At 35.1% G+C, this 17,177-nt stretch overlaps 2 protein-coding genes, 1 long non-coding RNA gene and 1 pseudogene across 4 annotated transcripts in view; 2 read left to right on the top strand and 2 right to left on the bottom strand.

Moving 5' to 3' along the window:
• The window catches only part of LOC112295931 (uncharacterized), a 29,984-nt pseudogene extending 21,602 nt beyond the window's left edge, over window positions 1-8,382 (top strand). The window contains exons 2-6 of the transcript XR_016498426.1: window positions 5,736-5,866; window positions 5,978-6,156; window positions 6,351-6,431; window positions 6,547-7,428; window positions 7,569-8,382. The product of XR_016498426.1 is annotated as an uncharacterized LOC112295931 (transcript). The remainder of the gene's footprint in view (window positions 1-5,735; window positions 5,867-5,977; window positions 6,157-6,350; window positions 6,432-6,546; window positions 7,429-7,568) is intronic.
• A 970-nt stretch (window positions 8,383-9,352) lies between these two features.
• LOC149987335 (uncharacterized) lies at window positions 9,353-10,439 on the bottom strand. The gene is made up of 2 exons (XM_090244820.1): window positions 9,952-10,439; window positions 9,353-9,826 (listed from the first exon to the last, which is right to left on the bottom strand). Exons 1-2 carry the CDS (start codon window positions 10,209-10,211, stop codon window positions 9,682-9,684), a joined length of 405 nt encoding a protein of 134 aa, XP_090100946.1. The 5' UTR covers window positions 10,212-10,439; the 3' UTR covers window positions 9,353-9,681.
• Window positions 10,440-12,110: 1,671 nt separating this feature from the next.
• LOC112296146 (uncharacterized) lies at window positions 12,111-14,278 on the top strand. The gene is made up of 4 exons (XM_024548387.2): window positions 12,111-12,442; window positions 12,734-12,995; window positions 13,260-13,537; window positions 13,679-14,278. Exons 1-3 carry the CDS (start codon window positions 12,335-12,337, stop codon window positions 13,535-13,537), a joined length of 648 nt encoding a protein of 215 aa, XP_024404155.1. The 5' UTR covers window positions 12,111-12,334; the 3' UTR covers window positions 13,679-14,278.
• LOC149987336 (uncharacterized) lies at window positions 13,814-17,177 on the bottom strand. Its single transcript, XR_016498761.1, has 3 exons — window positions 15,189-17,177; window positions 15,002-15,055; window positions 13,814-14,485 (listed from the first exon to the last, which is right to left on the bottom strand). It is a non-coding gene; the product is annotated as an uncharacterized LOC149987336 (long non-coding RNA).

Here is a 17,177-nt window from a genome sequence, read left to right on the forward strand (position 1 = left end):
TTTTAACTATATTTTCTATTAGAAACCACTAAAAATCTATAGATATTAGTTCTAAAATTTTCTTATATTCAAAATATCTAATAGTTGGAAAGTCATGACAAGCTTAAAAAACACGTAATCATGCTTTGTCTTTTAGAATATATAATTGTGCCTCAAAATAGAGTAGATTGTTTTTGAATTCAAACTAAGAAGTATCTAAAAACTTAAAAGAATAATTTTAAATATCATAAAGAAAAAGTTTAAAGAACATACTTGATTGAACTTACTTGAAAAAGATTGAATCAAAAATTAATATTGATTTCATTGCTCAAAGATGGAAATGATGTGCCTTCAAAAATATCATTTTTTTATTAATCAAAAGCTGAATTTCCTTCTTTTGGTAGAAGATAAGAATTTCTAGAAAGGACGTCTAACAAACTTTATTATTTTTCAAATTGATAAGTGATTTTAAAATCAAATCTTAATAAAGATATGCTCCAATAAGCTTAGCGATAATTCAAAATATGTGAGGATATGAAATACTTGAGGTTCTTATGATTCATATATATGATAACTTGACTAAAGTGCCTTCTAGATATTGATGCCATTCTTGAAATAAATCTAAAATTACAAAAAGTTTGTTATCATGGATCTTGTAATTTATCTTAGCTATTGAAAAAAATTTACAATACAAAGCTATTGGATAGAGCTTATCATTTTCTTTCATTTATGACAAAATTGCACCCATAGCAAAATTTGATGCATCTATTTTCATAAAGAATGCCTTCAAAAATATTGCATATCTTCGACTATTTTTGAGATCTTCTAATTTATAATTGATCAAATCTTCTTAAGATCCATCATAAGGCTATCATTTGAAATGATGCGTCTTAAAAAGTCAATTTTAGTAGTAAAAAATACACACTTTTCTATCTTAGTGCTTAAACTTGCATCTTTTAGTTTTCATTATATACAATAAATATGAAGTTCATATTTTTTTTATATTTTTTAAATAGATTTATATTTTTTTTTTAAAAAAAATCACTCATTAAATATTGAAATGCAACTGATATATTTGAAAATCCAAAAGGCATGATATTATATTTAAAATGCTCATATTTTATTCAAAACTCAATTTTCTAATCATATCTTTTTTTAATATATATCAAATTATATACTCCTTGTAGATCTATTTTGATATAAATCTTTGATTGATTGAATTATTTCAATCTTGAAATCAAAGGTAGAAGATACCTATTCTTCATGGTGATCTTCTTGAGTCTTTGATAGTCTACACACATTTATAGAGATCCATCTTTTTCTTCAGAAATAAGATAAGAGTCTTTGTTGGAGATTTAAAATGGCAAATAAATTTTTTAGCCAAATTCTTCTCAATGTACTCTTAAAGTGCAATCAACTCATTTTGTAATGGATTATAGATTGGTCCAAATGATAGTTGAGTTCTTTCTTCAAGATCAATGGAATAATCATAGAATGATATTCTAGAAGAATATCTATATTTTTCTTTTAAAAAATATCTTGATAAACTTGATGTAGACTTGGAATACTACTTGAAATCTTTTTTCCATCAAAAATACATATGGTATATAAAAAAAGTTGACCCTTATTTTGTAATATGTATGAAAGTTTTTGCACCTATCAATAATAATTTAGATATATTGGTCTTATGGATTTCTACTTGCCTAGCAAGATCTTGGACTAAACTATGGAAAAAATCAATATTATAAGAAATCTAATCTATTTGAGGATTATACTTTTTTAACCACAATAATCTTAAAATAATTAAATTAAAAAAAAATCTAATCATATTAAATATTACTAAACTATTATGACCATTAGTTGCTACTTCTAAAGGAATAGTTTCACATGTAACATCTCTAAAAGACAAAAAACAACCATCTATTACTTCTACATGCATAAGTTTGGTTTTTTTAATTAAAAATATATTTTATTTTTTGACAAAGTCTTTGTCTATAAAACAAGTTGAGGCTCCTAAATTTAACAAGGCTAAGATTTTGTAGTTTTTTGATCCTAAATAAATTTCTACTATAAAATAAGGTGAAAAATTTGTAAAGAAGATATGATCTTTAGTAGGTATTGCTCAAGATTCTAACTGAGTAATCCTTATTATAGCTTTAAAAATTGGTTTTTTGATACATCAACTTCTTTGGCAACCATGCTCTTTATTTTTTGGTTGTGTTGCTTCTTTTGACAATATTGAAGAGTGTACTTAGTTTTTTTTATAATATAAGCACAATTCTTTTTCACAATGTCGAGTCTTTTCTTGCTTAGTAAGAGGTTTAAAATATATTGTATCAATTTCTTTAAGTTTTTGTCTTCATGAATAAGCTTCTATAAACTTAGAATTTGTTGCTATTTACTTCACTTATATCTTTCTAGTCAAATCTTTATTTTTGGTATCTTTCAAAGAGTTAATTGTTGTATGCAATGGCTTGAGTAATAAATTAGTCTAATGAATTTGCTCTTGGGATCATCAATAATAAATCTTTGATGTTATCTTTTCTTTCATACTAAAATTGATTGATGAGGGCCTTATCATTCCAATCCACCTTGCAAGTAAGGTTTTGGAATTCAGTATCATATGTGGTGGTTGAATGTAATCCTTATTTCAAAGATACAAATTTACTTTTGCTATCCTTTCTTGATTACTTTCGCCAAATGTGGCTATGAATACTTACATGTGGCTATGAATTCAAAACATAGAGTAGTCATGAATCTTTTTTCATCAAAGATTCAAACCAAGAAAGATTATTCTTAGAAAAAAGTATATTTAGAAATCTAACTTAAGTAAATCCATTAGGATATTAAGAATGATGAAATCTTAAATAAAACTTTATTTGTTGTAGAAATCTTCAAAACTTTGATCTTATTCTATCAAACTTCTTTGATATAATTATTCTTACTTCTCTTATATTTGTAGTAGTAACACTTCTTAAATTTAGTTGAAAACTTGATCTACTTGCTTTTCTTCATTGCACAACTTTTTAGCATAAATTTTAAATTTAATTGTTGGTATCTTCCATAGATATTAGAATATAATTTCCATGGTTTATATTAGAGATATGTGAGATTCTACTTTATGAGTATTAACAAACTCGTAAAGATTTGTAATAGTCATAAATAAATTTTTATTTTGATTAAGAGTAACATCTATAATTTTTTCTTCCATAAATAACTCAAATCAAATACATAAGTTAAATTAGAAGAAGGTGTTTTGTAACCTCTAATGTTAAATGAAAATTTCAACAAAGAAAAATAGTCCATTATCTTTAAAAAAAAAAAAAAAAAAAAAAAAAACTATTATTTGGAAACTAAAATGTTAGATTGAAGGTGGGTAGTCTAGAAACATGAAAATACAACAATAGAAGTTAAATAATCCACTTACTTCTAAAAACAAGACAAAAACAACAAATAAGGATTCTTGTCAAAATATCAAAGATATGAATCTCAAAAAACAAAAAGTTTAATACACTCTTATGTTACTTAATAAGGTTAAAAAATCACTTAAAGATTGTATGAAATTATATCAAAATGGCTATTATTAAAGACAAAAAGACTAAAACATCAACACAAGCTATTAACATGTACGACATGTGGCCAACTTGTTAGCCAAGTTTTTAACCTATCAATCACATATAAGCACGTATAAAGATGAAATCACATCTATATACCTTATAGAAAGCTTTTCTATAAGACATTATCAAATTAACCTACTTTTATCTATTCATAACATCTAGATAATTATTTTAATAAATATATATGTCCATGACATGTGCATGTGTTATTTTTTTGGATGTCATCTTTGCTATGCTTCTGTTATTGTATTACATGAAATCTTCCTTGAAAATACACCAGATACTTGATTATAGAAGGTAGAAAAAAAAATTGCAACAACAAGATCCTAAAAAATTTAATAGAATATTAAATAAACTCTAATTAAATCTTAATAATACTAATCAAGCTTTAATCAAATCCAAAAAAAATCTTTAAAATATTATAAAAAAAACATGAATATTTTTTGAAAAAAATATTAGAAAAATCTTAAATAAATCTTAAATAAATCTTAAATAAATCCTAATAAAATTATATTTTAATTCTAATTGAAATCCTAATAGATCTTAACTAAATTCTAAATCAAATCTCAACTAAATTCTAAATCCTAAACCAAACCCTAACCAAAATCTAACTAATTCAAACCAATCTTAAGATAGATTAGAACTCCAATATCTATTGATTAAATCATTGATCTTGCTTAAAAATTTACATACTTTTTAATCTTTCAATTAAAAATAAGTGCAAAAAATTTGAAGATAATTACACTTATCAAATGAAAGAAAAATCCTATAATCCACTCAAGTATTGGTCGACCTCCTATTCCAATCTAAATATTGAACTTCTAGTACCAATATCTCCTTTATGAATTTTTGAATTTCTCTCAAAATTCACTTAAACTATTGAAAATCAAGTTTAGTTTCTACATAAAAAATTTTAATTCAATCCAATTGAAAAATTTCTAAAGATCTTAAAAATACTCATTGATCTTCAAATTGTAATTTTTGAAACCTCAACCCATAAGACCTTCATATACTTTGATTTAATTATTTGATTGATCTCAAAATTTTCACACATATTTACAACTAGCACACCAAAACTCTAATCAGAATTTATTCATACATATATCAAAAATTTCAAGAAACCCTCAAATGTGTAAACATAGTTTTATTTTTCAAAATCTAAACCAACCATAAATATCACAAACTTTGAAAATTCCCCAAAACTAAATATTGACTTGATTGACATAAAACCAATGCTTAAAACTCTTTTAACAAGTCTACTCTCAAATCTCTTTATCCAATCTACTAGAAAACCCTAGAATTTTTATAGGTGCATGATTTTGTGCCTCAAGGTCTGATTTTGATCTAGATTGACAATTGATCCTCTTCAATTATCAATTCTTGGCTTCTTGAGGTAAATTTTGCTAAAATCTACTCTTAACTCCCTCCTATACATGCCTATATTATTTAATTTTTTAGTCTACTTTGTTTTGGATTATTTATAGCCTAGCAAAGTAAATAGAAGCCTATTTTGCAAAAGGGCTATATTAGCACCCTTTTATTTACTATCTTTTTGACTATTATCTATATTTCTAAAATAATTTGATATAATATTTTAAAATAAGTTATTCTATAATATAATATTTTCTTCTCTCTTTCATTCATTAGCCATATTACCGCATGACACCGTGGCTCCATATAAAGTTTTGGCTAGTTGCAGTGGTTTACGATTTCATGAAGAACTGAACATGAAACTTTAGTTTTTGCAATAACTACCCAATACATATTAGTTTCTTGTATATGTTGTAGTATCCGGTTGTGGACTTATTGTAGGTTGTACTTGGCTATTTTTTGCTATCTCTCAGTGTGACCAAGCATTGTGCTATGTGTATACATGGTGTAGGTCCACTATTTTGTTTGGAACGAAGATGGTAGTACAATATTTTTGGCAGGTTGTGACGAACAACAAAGATGTGGCCCATTCTAAGAGGTAGCCAGGCAATCACCTTGGACATGTATGAAGCACCTATTAAGAGCATTTCATGGATTCCTGAAATGAGCTTACTTGTTACCAGGAGCTGGGACAGAACTCTCAAGTACTTACATTACCTGAACCACTTATATTGTTCTAGGCACTAAGTTTGGGGTGGGTGATGGTAGCTTTTTCTTCCTTGTATGTCAAGGAATCGTCTTTGGACTTACGTGTGTCTGAAGTTGATGGAATTTTCCTATCGGTTATCCCTGTTCCTCTTGCTCAGTGGTATACTTGCAAAAGTCTAGATCTTTGCAAGGTGATTCCAATCCCATTCTCCACGGCATCTGAACCTTGTGTCTATGCTAGCTTATCATGCATTATGATGAGTTGCTAAGGTGGTTTGCAGTATGTCCAAGGTGGGTTCTAGCACGTAGTGCTGAGGAATTGTTATTATCTATGCTGGTATTGGGATTTACGGGCACAAACTCCAGCACACACTCAACCTCTTTTTGTGAGAGGTGCTATACCATGAGTATTCGGCACCCGCTCATGGTGGTTGCAACAACAGATCGAAACATTGTTGTCTGTAATCTTGCAAGTCCCCAAGTAAGCATTATATCAACTTGAGTTAGAATGGTAGGTTGGATTTTTGGCCTTGAACGTTCGGTATCCAAATGTTTCTTTCTTATATCCATTAGTGAGACGAATATGTCAAATCGGAATCTACTTGTAGTCGTTTATTCTTTTGGTATTTCTGGATGCTTTTAAAGCAATCTGATGTTTTTGTTTTGTTGCAACAGACAGAGTTCAAGCGGATACCGTCTCCGATGAAGTATCAAACTCGATGTGTCTCAACCTTTCCGGGCAAGGAAGGGTTTCTCGTAAGTCAACTCTAAATCAAAGCAATCTTATGCATCTTCTTTTCAGGGCACTGTTTGAGAGAGAATATATGAGTGTGAGAAATGCTTCGCTCATTTGTCTCTTCTTGTACTGTAGGTTGGTTCAATCGAGGGTAGAGTAGCTGTTCAGCACATTGATGAGGCTCAGCAATCCAAGAACTTCATATTAAGTGCCATAGAGACAACAATGATATATATATGCAGTCAATTCTATTGACTTCCACCATATATGTTTTTTCTTCCACTCAGTAGGCTTTCCAGTTTAAAAGTGGTCTTTTGTGTTTTCTTTGCATTATCTGCTGATCGCTCTACATAGTTATCTATGAAGGTTTTAGTTATTGTTACTGTTGCTTCTTTCTTCTTCTTCCTTTTTTTTTTTTTTTTTTTTTTTTTTCCATGCAATATCTTGGAATAACCAGGTCTATGGAACGTTCGCTACTTCTGGGTCTGATGGAGCATTTAACTCTTGGGATAAAGATAGTAAACAAAGATTGAAGGTATTTGTCTGATTGTGAAGGACATTGGTTTATGGAAGTTGTGTGGAGGCTCTCCCTGCTTGTCTTTGCTTTAAATGCATTGTGCTTAGATTACGGTTTGATTACAAATTCCAAGTAGTGAATGTGCATTTTGAAATAATCTTGCAGTCAATGCAGCAATGTAATCAGCCGATTCCTTGCAGTACATTCAATCACGATGGAACAAACTTTGCTTACGCGATTTGTTTTTTTCTTTTATTTTTAGAAAGTTATTTTGAACGCAATTGTATCATATCATTGATTTTCGGGTATTAGTAAGTTTGCTAGTCATCGCAGCTGTGTTCCTTTCAAGATACTGTAATGGACATAGATGAAGGCACTGTCTTGCATCCCTGCTTATATTTTGAAGTTGATACTCAACGGTTAACTACGAATGGAGCAAGGGTGCTGAGAATCACAATCCTGCACAAGCTCGCAACTACATCCTCCTCTATTCCACTCAGGTAAATCATGCTTGAACTTCGACGAAATTGCTTCCTTTTGTTTCTTTTGTCATAAATCTACAAAGTTATCAACTTCAAAGCACAGATTCTCAAGTTTCGTAGTTACAAGAAATTGGTTCATGCATATTCTCTACTGGCAGGATTTTGAAGTAAAAGCAAAAGCACAGGTTGCTACCAGTGGAAGAAAATAATCGCACACTTTCAATGATATTGTCTTCTGCTGTGGTGTGGTGCCCTAGTGGCTTACTCTGTATTTTACTTGGATTCTTACGAAGATGATGCGTAATTCCCACCTCTTGCTAGAGCCCGCACAGGTATTCAATTCCTTACCACAGAGTTATGTATCATTATATTTCAGAAGTTTACTATGAGGACTAAGAGATGAGCCTTTTCCATTTAAAGACATTTGCATGGTGACTTCAGTTGGGAGAGTTGCTATTCTGACTACAGTTGGGCCTTCTGAATAGGATGAGTTCTTTCTCTTATCTTATGATGCTCTCGGAATCCAACTTGGAAACTCAATGCTCGACCAACTTATCAATTGGGTGAGTGTGCTTTGGTCATATAATTCCAGACTAAAACTAAGTTTTTGCACCTGTCTGAGAGAATGCAAAGAACTTGCCCATGTCCACCTGGCAGTGAAGCTTGTTCCTTGCATTCCTGTTTAGGCCATCGTGAGTTGTCAGCCATTAGATTAGCCATTGTAAGCGAAGAATGTTGTTGTTCATTTGATAGGAATTTTTCGCTCAGAGGTCGCTTGGAGCCGTTTGGGTCGATTTGTGAGTTTGCTGACAATATTCCAATTTGCTGATGCTGGGAATTGTGGACCGTACACAAATACACCTTGATTTAAACCGAGCAATTATATATTAGAACGTGCTGTCTAGTTGTTCAGTCTGGCCATTGTCTATCTTGTTGGAATTTTTAATTATGAAAGTTTTCTTAAGGGAAGAACTCTGCATGCCCATGAGGCAGTGTGTCTTTTCTCATACTTCTTTGATATTCAACTTCAAAGAATAGGTGTAATATACTGAATGATTCTTGTTTATCCAGTTAAGAGAAGCTGTGATAGTTGTATATCAAGTGAGTAATGTGATAGTTATGTTGATCTAACAGAAATTTTTGTTTGATGTAGAAGACTTGATATACTGATTAAACACAGAATTATATAAGAAAGCGGAAATATCCGTCAATAATGCTCAAACCATAAATTAGCACAATAATTTTGTTACGACTAGATCTTTAAGGATTAGGTGTTAAGTTACACTATTGGTGTAATATTGATACTCAAGGTGCCTGATATCAGGACTTAAGGAATGACATCAAATTTTATGTATGTGGATTCATTGTTGCAATGACAATAGTACAATATAAAATGGTAATTGATTAAAAACATAAGAAAAATTGATTGGCACATATTATTTTCGATGCAAATGTTCAAACATTTACTTCATAACATCAATGTAACATCTCGAAATTTCGTATTCTTCTACATTTGTGAAATTACTTCTTGACATTATTATCGTTAGTGACGTATTTGATAGTTGGTTTTCTAAAAACTCGTAATTTTCAATAACGTAGTTTCAAAATTAACCGTTAAAAATGTTTTTTTTTTTTTTGGTGATGAGTTGTTACTAGTTTTATTAAGAATAACATACATGAGTCCTTAGTGAGATTAATATATTGATTTCACTTAAAGTTGTACCGTTGTAGCAGAAAAATCCTGGTTATATTACAGAAATAAAATTTCTTACTGTGGATTCTAAACTTTTGCTGATTCTCCAAACTAATAAATGTCAAATGATATTTGTGTACGTCATGCTTTAAATTTCTGAAAAAATTCTCGAAAAAAATTCACTCTCAACTGACACCCAAATTTCTGCATTGATGATGTGTTCCATTTATTTTAACTTCAATATCGAAAGAAAAAATATGAATCCCACTCAAAATACACAAAATAGATATAAACAATAGCAAAAGCCATAAAAGAAACTACACAATTTGAGACCTTTCAAATTAGGGTTTAATGATGCTCGTGAAGACGGTCTTGAAAGTTCTCATCCCGATAAAGTATTTGTTCATCAACACACGAAATCAGTCACGCAGTGCTAGGCTTTCGATGCTGTGGTGCCGTTGGACTGAAGAAGGCTGAAGGAAGTTGCCCCCCATTAACGAAGAATCGAATCGACAAATTGTGATGCTCACAATGTTGTAGCAGTACAAAACTATGCCGAGGGCTGCAACAATTCTACATCATGCAATTGTGCCGTAATTCAATGGGAACCAAGGTGTAAGCCATCGCCGCAATCGGTCCCACTGCAACCTGGAGGTATCCCAGCTGAAAATCGTGTGATCCACACCGATCCCGAGAAACGCCTCGGCATTGTGCTTCACGCATCTAGAGATCAACGCCCACGAATACGTGTTACCGCTACGTGAAATCAGAGCTCAGTGACCAGCGGCACACACTACGGTATCCTAGAAAGCAACCGTCCAGCAAACAAATTCCACCGCCCCAAGCACCTGGATAAGTGTGGATGGCCCTTAGGCTGTAGACCTGGTGGGATGATGTGCGAGGTCTCTTCGTCACAACCCTGTAGTAGGATGCATCGCGTGCCGACACTCCCGGTGATTAAACGTTTCGCCGGTATTGGCCGCGTGGGAGACAGTGGGTCAACGCCGGCCACGCTCATCCCCCGCGACTGCAGAGGCGCCGGGATCTGCCTCCGAGCTTCCGATGATAAAGGCGTTGCATAAAAAAGCGTCTCGTGGGGCGGTTCCATTCCGCGTCGAAATACATGCGATGCTGGATCCGCATCAAGGCCTGATCAGATTTTTGTTGCAGTGAGGCTGAATGCACTGGTGCGAGAGTAGTAGCCCTGAGCTTCTCCCCAACCGATGTGGATCTGTCCAAATGGGTCCGAAACCAGACCTGGTCGGTGTCAGCACGATGTGGAAACCGTCGCTGATGAATTCTTCTTCTCGACACGTCACGTGTGATGAAAGAATCACATGACAAACTGCTAGTTTTCCAGCACCATTGAGTCGGCGACGTCTGTGTCGGTGAACACATCGCATCGAATGCAGATCTGCATGCTATCTGAGTGGGATTGTGAGTAGTTTGTGGTTGGAATTGTTGATGAGAGCTGCATGAGTAGGAATGAATTACATTGTTGTATTACATGTTGAAATGGTGCGAGGATCCGTTTTCACACAGCATCAAAATTGTCGAATGTTTGCTTATAGAATTCTTTAGTGACAAAATGTTAATTGATAAGAATGAATTGTGAACAATTTGTGAACGTTGTAACATATGAAGTCCAATGCGCAAATTTATTTTTAAATATAATTGAATATTTTTCATATTGAAAAGAGTGTGAAATTGTTAAATTTTGACATTATATATATATATATATATATATATGTAAATGTGTGTGTATATATTAAATTTTGGTAGTGAAATCATTGGTAAAATCAATTTAAGAAAAAATATATATATATATAGTAAATCGTGTATAGTAACCACCAATTTTAGTGCAAATAAGTTAAGAAAGAAAAATATAAACAATAAAACTTTAGAGTCTTTAAATACTATAATTCATATAATGTGTTTAGTATTACAAAAGAGATATATATATATATATATATATATATACACACACACACACAAAGGATATATATGATCATTTTTTTTTATTTAGTGTATATTTACTGATAAAAAAACATATCATTGAATTAGTTGAAAATATTGGTATTATTGTCTTAAATTTTGGAAGACAATAAATAGTTGAAAGAATACATTACAAGAATTTAATAATATCAGTACAAATGACCTCAACATCAATATGTATATGATTTAAGAAAACTATAAGACTTAGTATTGGTATTTATTTTTGAAACAAATAATACATAAGTTTACAGTTTAACAATACATGATATTTACTAGAAATATGCTAGTAATTTGGCTATCAATTGTTGTTTGCTTGACTAAGCAATACTTGTCTTGATAGACCACAAAAAGATTTGTTAGACTATAATAGCTACATTGTAATGCCACCAATTAATAAGTAAGAAGAAGTTATTTGGATCATTCTAACCTATTGTCAAGGACATGAATCTTGAAGAACCAAAAACTCAATACACTCTTACATTACTCAAAAATGCAATTTTTCAGTGTATTACTTAAGTACAATTAAAAGCTATTCTAAAATAATCTACTTTACTTTCATCTTGTGGACAAATAGCCATATGTAGAGATTTATAAATTATTGAATTAATTTAATAATCAAATATTATAATTTCAACTAATTAAAAACTTCTTGCGTAAATGAATTTAAAAAAATAGATACTCATTTAATATATTCATGTATATATATATATATAAATATTTATGTATTCTAATATTGATTTGAGTGAAATCAAAGTGTTTTGAGTGATTTCACTCAAAGAAACACTTCATTAATCATCATGTATTACGTAAAAAAATAGCATTAGTAGAGCAGGGAGCGCAATTAACGAGGCCCATGCGCACTAATCGAGAAAGGGAGCCAAAAGCCACTTTCTCGCCGCACCTTCGGGGAAGCTACATACTCTCTGCCCAGGTGGCGCTCGAGAACGCGTTCTGAAGCAGCAGTGTACAAAAGTAAGCGCCCTGGCCCCCGAAATTTTAGAGCCAAGTTACTTCTCGACCCCGAGCTTGTGCGCGCAATTGAGGTGGTGGATTCGATCTAATCGGCGTTGTTTTCTGCAGAATTGTGTTTCTGTGCACATCGTTGGGGTTTCACGTTGTGGGTTTTGGTTTCGTTGGAGTAATTGCGCTTACGGACTGCGGAGGAGTATAAGCGTCGCCGCCGCTGCTGGTGTTGGTGCTGGTGCTGCTGGTTTCTGTTGTTGGTGACGGGCGGAGATGGATCCTCACAATAATAACCCCTATCCTCCTCAAAACCCTGGGGATTCGTATCCCCCTCAAGTGTCCGCCATGGGCTACCCGCCTCACAACCCCAGCGAAGATGAGGTTCGTGCCGATTTAAGAGTTTTATCGTTTCTGTGATTGATTCTCTGTAATTGGTTAGTATTCCATGTATTGATGCGTTGTTCAGGTTCTGTGGACATAATTTTTATTATCCTTGTTGGGTTAATTCATATCTGTCGATGTCCATTGTCTACACTCTGAGATCGTGCTATGACCGACGGAGGACTCTACAGGATCATGTGTAATTTTCAGGGTTTTATGTTGCCGTCCATTCAAGATTCATTTATTGTTGTTGAACCCTGTTTTCTGATACTTTATTGTTTTCATCTACAGAGCCAAGATAGAGGCTTAGGCAGTCAGATTGTGCACGGCTTGACCCAACAAATTGGCCATGGCCATGGACAAGGACAAGGACAACATGGCTACCCACCTCAGGGCTATCCGCCTCAGGGTTATCCACCGCAAGGCTACCCACCGCAAGGTTATCCACCTCAGGGTGGCTATGGTTACCCCCCTGCGGCACCTCCAGGTTACCCGCAAACCCATGGTTCACATGGTAGCTCACAAAGTGGTTCCCATGGAGTTGGTGGAGTTGGTGCGTATCTATCCCCAATTGACTAGTGAATGATTTTTATGTGTACTTATCAAGGTTGATAAGTTATGATTCGATCATGGGCTACTGGCGCATTGTAAGTCGTGTTTGGTTAGGATCCAGTGTGAGCACATGCAGGTATGTGACTTGCAGCATCACGAGTGTTTTTGGGGATTTTACGGCTTCAGTGATATCGAAAATTCTCAGTGGAGAATGTATTTGTTTCGGAGGCTGTGCGTGATCTTTAAATCCATTTTGTTTCTGCAGGGGGAATGGTAGCTGGGGCTGCTGCATTGGCAGGTGCCTATGGTTTGTACAAGGCAGGCTCTGGTTCACATGGTGGCAAACATAGCTCACATGGTTTAATACCCAACATTCCCGGCATGGTCGGTGGTCATGGTGGTGTCAAATATGGACATGGAAAATTTAAGGGCGGCAAGCACGGTAAGGGCTGGGGTGGCAAGAAGGGCAAGGGACACAAGCACGGGAAGGGATTTGGAAAGCTCGGAAAGGGATTTGGAAAGCTCGGAAAGAAATGGAAATAGGTGAAATTTCCTTCTTTCTTCATTGGTTCAAATTTCTAGTCAATATTCCTGTGCAATGTACTTGCGGCTCTTTCTTTCTTTCTGTTTATTAGTTGTCATTTTCTTGTTAGTGAATTGTGTCATGGGCTGGATGATTGGCAGAGTGGCAACAATGTACACCTACAAACCTGAAGTATCATCTTCTGTTCAACATCCCAAGACCAGTATCTTATAGTTAAAGACTTCCTATTCCGTCCATGATTTTCTTCAGTGTGCATGTTTTAGAGCCGGTTATGATTCCTTGCAGTCAGAGTAGACGGTCATTCCATATTCTCAGCCTGGTAACGATTGAGCATTCAGCTGGTAGAACCGGGTCAGCATGAAATGGCTGTACATAGCGTGTGATATATCTGTTTTTTGCAGCTGTGACGTCTGTACAGAGTTTGTTTGATTGGAACTTTAATTTGGTCTCACCCACAAAGCAGTTTCGTAGGAATTGCTTCAGCTTGTCCTACTGCTCGTCCACACTGGAGCGCGCTTGGTTGTGATAATCATGGCTCTTTGCACGAGTATCTAACTGCATGTTTGTGCGATTCTGTAAAACGTAGTATCCAAGTAATTAGGTAGTGAGCTCATAGGCAACGATCACAGTTGTTACGTTCCTAGTTTAGTTGATTCGAACACTCACTTCATCATTATTATTTTTATTTTTATTTTGCCTTGATAACGTTACTCTTAACAACGCAACTTAATTTTTGATTAGTTTCCAGTTTGATGGCATGCTCGCATACCAGTCTGACTTTTTTTTTTTTTTTTTTTTCTCTCTCTATCTTTGTCTTTTCTTCTTTTAATTTTTAATTTTCACAATCCCGATCTTCTGCCAAGGAATTGTACCTTTGTGCAAAATTACATATCATTTTTCTTCGCTTAAACGAGTGCGATAGTATTGAGGGTGGATGTCTTGAATCCCTGTTGCACGATGCAGCAGTGAAGTCATGGTTAAAATTTGCACATAAATCTTCTTTTCTCATGAATATTTTCTATTTCTTTTGTAGGCCATTGGAAATACTCATGATAGTTGATAGCTGATGGAAAAACAGGATAGAATGTTCCCACGACTTTGATTTCTTCCCAGAGAGCTCATAAGTATGTGAACTATTTTTCGAGTTTTGAATACTCTAAATGAAGATAAAATCCGAATCAGTTCGCCAACAGCAATTTACATTTGTATATGGTCTTGCTTCAGCAAGTAAACGTTAGTTCAACGTTCCAAAAGATGTGAACTGTGATGAACTGCGCTGGTCTAACATCCACTAGGGTTAAATCTGTAAACCCGTCATTTATACAGATTCACGTTTGTTTGAAATTTAAAAACACATGAAGTTACTCAAATTGCGATGAACAACAGTGAAAAAGTTTCTTTTTACTCGCAGACTTGAAAATCAAAGTTTGAAAATTGAGTACAAATCAAGTTGGATCTCACACCAATCTCAACATTCCACTTGTTGACATTTCGACTAACGTGTTGAGAATTGAGACCTGCACAGATGAAAATTCTGGTCGTAAACACTTGTAAAACTCTGATGAATTAGCTTAAACAAGATGCATGTGACATGGAAGACTTTAGTTATAAGAAAAAATAAGTCTAACTTGTGCGGGAACCAGGCCCAACCACTTCTGCTCTGACTTGCACTTGCTGGAACAACACCATCCAACGGAGGAGATCCCTTAGCGAAGCTCCAACACCGAGCTAAACAAAAACAACAGCGATAAAAGATGAACGACGTGAAAAAACCCATAGAAGGAAGATTCGATATTAGAAGATTGAACACTGACTATTGTCAAAGAAAACGATAGTGTGACTCCGCTCTGTGTGTATGTGGCAGGAATGTGGTTCCTCGCTTAAAAGATCGAGCTTCGTTCGCCATGTGGAGTGGCGGCAGCTTAGTCGTGACCCAACGCAAGTAGCTTTGCAAATAGTTTTCCTACGAGCCCAGCCCACCCGCGCTGCTACTGCACAGTTGCCAGTGCCATGGGCAGTCGGAGTATAAATTTTGTACCGGCGCTAGAGTTGGGAAGTCAGAGAATGTAGTCGTGGCAGCGTGGTGAGCCGAGTGCGTGCCGTTTGGCAGTAAGCCGGGAAGGAAGCGTGACCCGCGGGTGCACCCGGAGTCATGCTGCAGCATGCGGCACATTGCAACATAGTAAATCTTCATGTACAAAAATACATAAGCACTATTTTATTATTGTTTTGCAATCAACGTGTGAAGGAATGGAGGAATTCCAGTGTGCGAAGCCCTGATATAGCTCCGAATCCTCGCACCTTGGGGGGGGATACGACAGAGGGAGAAAATCAGCTGGGCAAAGGCGGGGGAAGGGAGAGTGGCTGGCTGGGCCAGTGGGCATGGGAGCTGCTGCTCTGAAACTGCATTCCACATGGCAACACTCTGCAGGCAACAACGCTATCACGAGGCTGAGGTGCTGTTGAATGATGGCACAGTCCCCCTGGAATGAAAGACGACGCCCTTGGAACTTGCAGCGGAACACGGGGAACCTTGCAAAGCTACCAATCCAGGAGCAGTGCGTGGACAAGACTGGCGAGGAGGCAGAGAAGGGGAGAGAGAGAGAGCGAGAGAGCAAGACAAAGTTGGGCGATGAGGAATGGGTGCTTGGCTTTTCCTCCTATCCTTGCCTCCCATGCTTTGCCCGGGATTCCATACCGCCGCGTCCTTCGCCTCCGCCCCCCGTAATCTCGATCGCCGTGAAATAATCTTCCTTTGCACCGCGCCTCCCCATTCCATTCCACCAGCAACGCTTGCGAAGCTCTCCAAGACTCAAAGCAACACATCAGTCGGAACTACGAGAAGGCATTCTATAGAGAGAAAAAACAAAAACAAAACAGAAAAAGGACTCGCCGTTGACCGCAAGAAAGGGTTGAGATGTGGCTTGCGAGCAAGAAAGGGTTGAGATGATGCTTCAATAGCTTGAGATGTGCATCCACAACGGAAAACCTAATTTCGGATGTGGCTTCTTTGATTGCGTGTGTGTGTCTGTGTATGTGTTTTAGGCTTGTAGCTTCATGAATGTAAACTTGAGATTAGGGTTTTGTACTCTTCTGCCTACAAAGTGGCTTAGCTTCTTCTCGTTTAGCAGCAAATGTGTGTATGAATTTGCAATCTCTTCCACATTTGCTTATTGTTGTTTTAAACGCAAAGTTCCAAATCAGTGATTTGTTACGAGACTTGAGATTGTATGTCTTTTCTGTTTTTTCTTCATGTTGTGTTTAGTTGTCTATATCTTGTTTGTTCTTAAAAAAAATGGTGAACTTATTCTATGTATTAAAGATAATTGAAGACCTTTCTTGAACACATCCCATACAATTATGAGGAAAATGAACCATTCTTTTGTTGCACGCAGACTTCAAATACTAAAAGACAATGTTGAAAGACTGGTTTCTATATGTATTCATACACATGACGAATTGTAATTTTTCAACTACATATAAATTAGTTTTTCTTCGTTCTTGATTTATTGTTGTTGTTGTCACAGTTATTTCTCTTATCAAATTGTATGCATTGCATGGCATGGCATGGCATGATACCACCCAACTAATGGATAAATAGAGAAATCTGAAACTTAAACCATAAACTTAATGAGGAAA

This window comes from Physcomitrium patens, chromosome 19 (assembly GCF_059467195.1).
Source record: "Physcomitrium patens ecotype Gransden chromosome 19, ASM5946719v1, whole genome shotgun sequence".
NCBI classification, from domain to species: Eukaryota; Viridiplantae; Streptophyta; class Bryopsida; order Funariales; family Funariaceae; genus Physcomitrium; species Physcomitrium patens.

Coding starts and splice junctions, on each gene's coding strand:
- LOC149987335 (XM_090244820.1), bottom strand. CDS start 10,211: ATGGAACCGCCCCACGAGACGCTTTTTTATGCAACGCCTTTATCATCG. Junction 9,827..9,951: donor GGCCATCCACACTTATCCAG/GTGCTTGGGGCG, acceptor GTTGATCTCTAG/ATGCGTGAAGCACAATGCCG.
- LOC112296146 (XM_024548387.2), top strand. CDS start 12,335: ATGGATCCTCACAATAATAACCCCTATCCTCCTCAAAACCCTGGGGAT. Junction 12,443..12,733: donor ACAACCCCAGCGAAGATGAG/GTTCGTGCCGAT, acceptor TTTCATCTACAG/AGCCAAGATAGAGGCTTAGG. Junction 12,996..13,259: donor CCATGGAGTTGGTGGAGTTG/GTGCGTATCTAT, acceptor TTGTTTCTGCAG/GGGGAATGGTAGCTGGGGCT.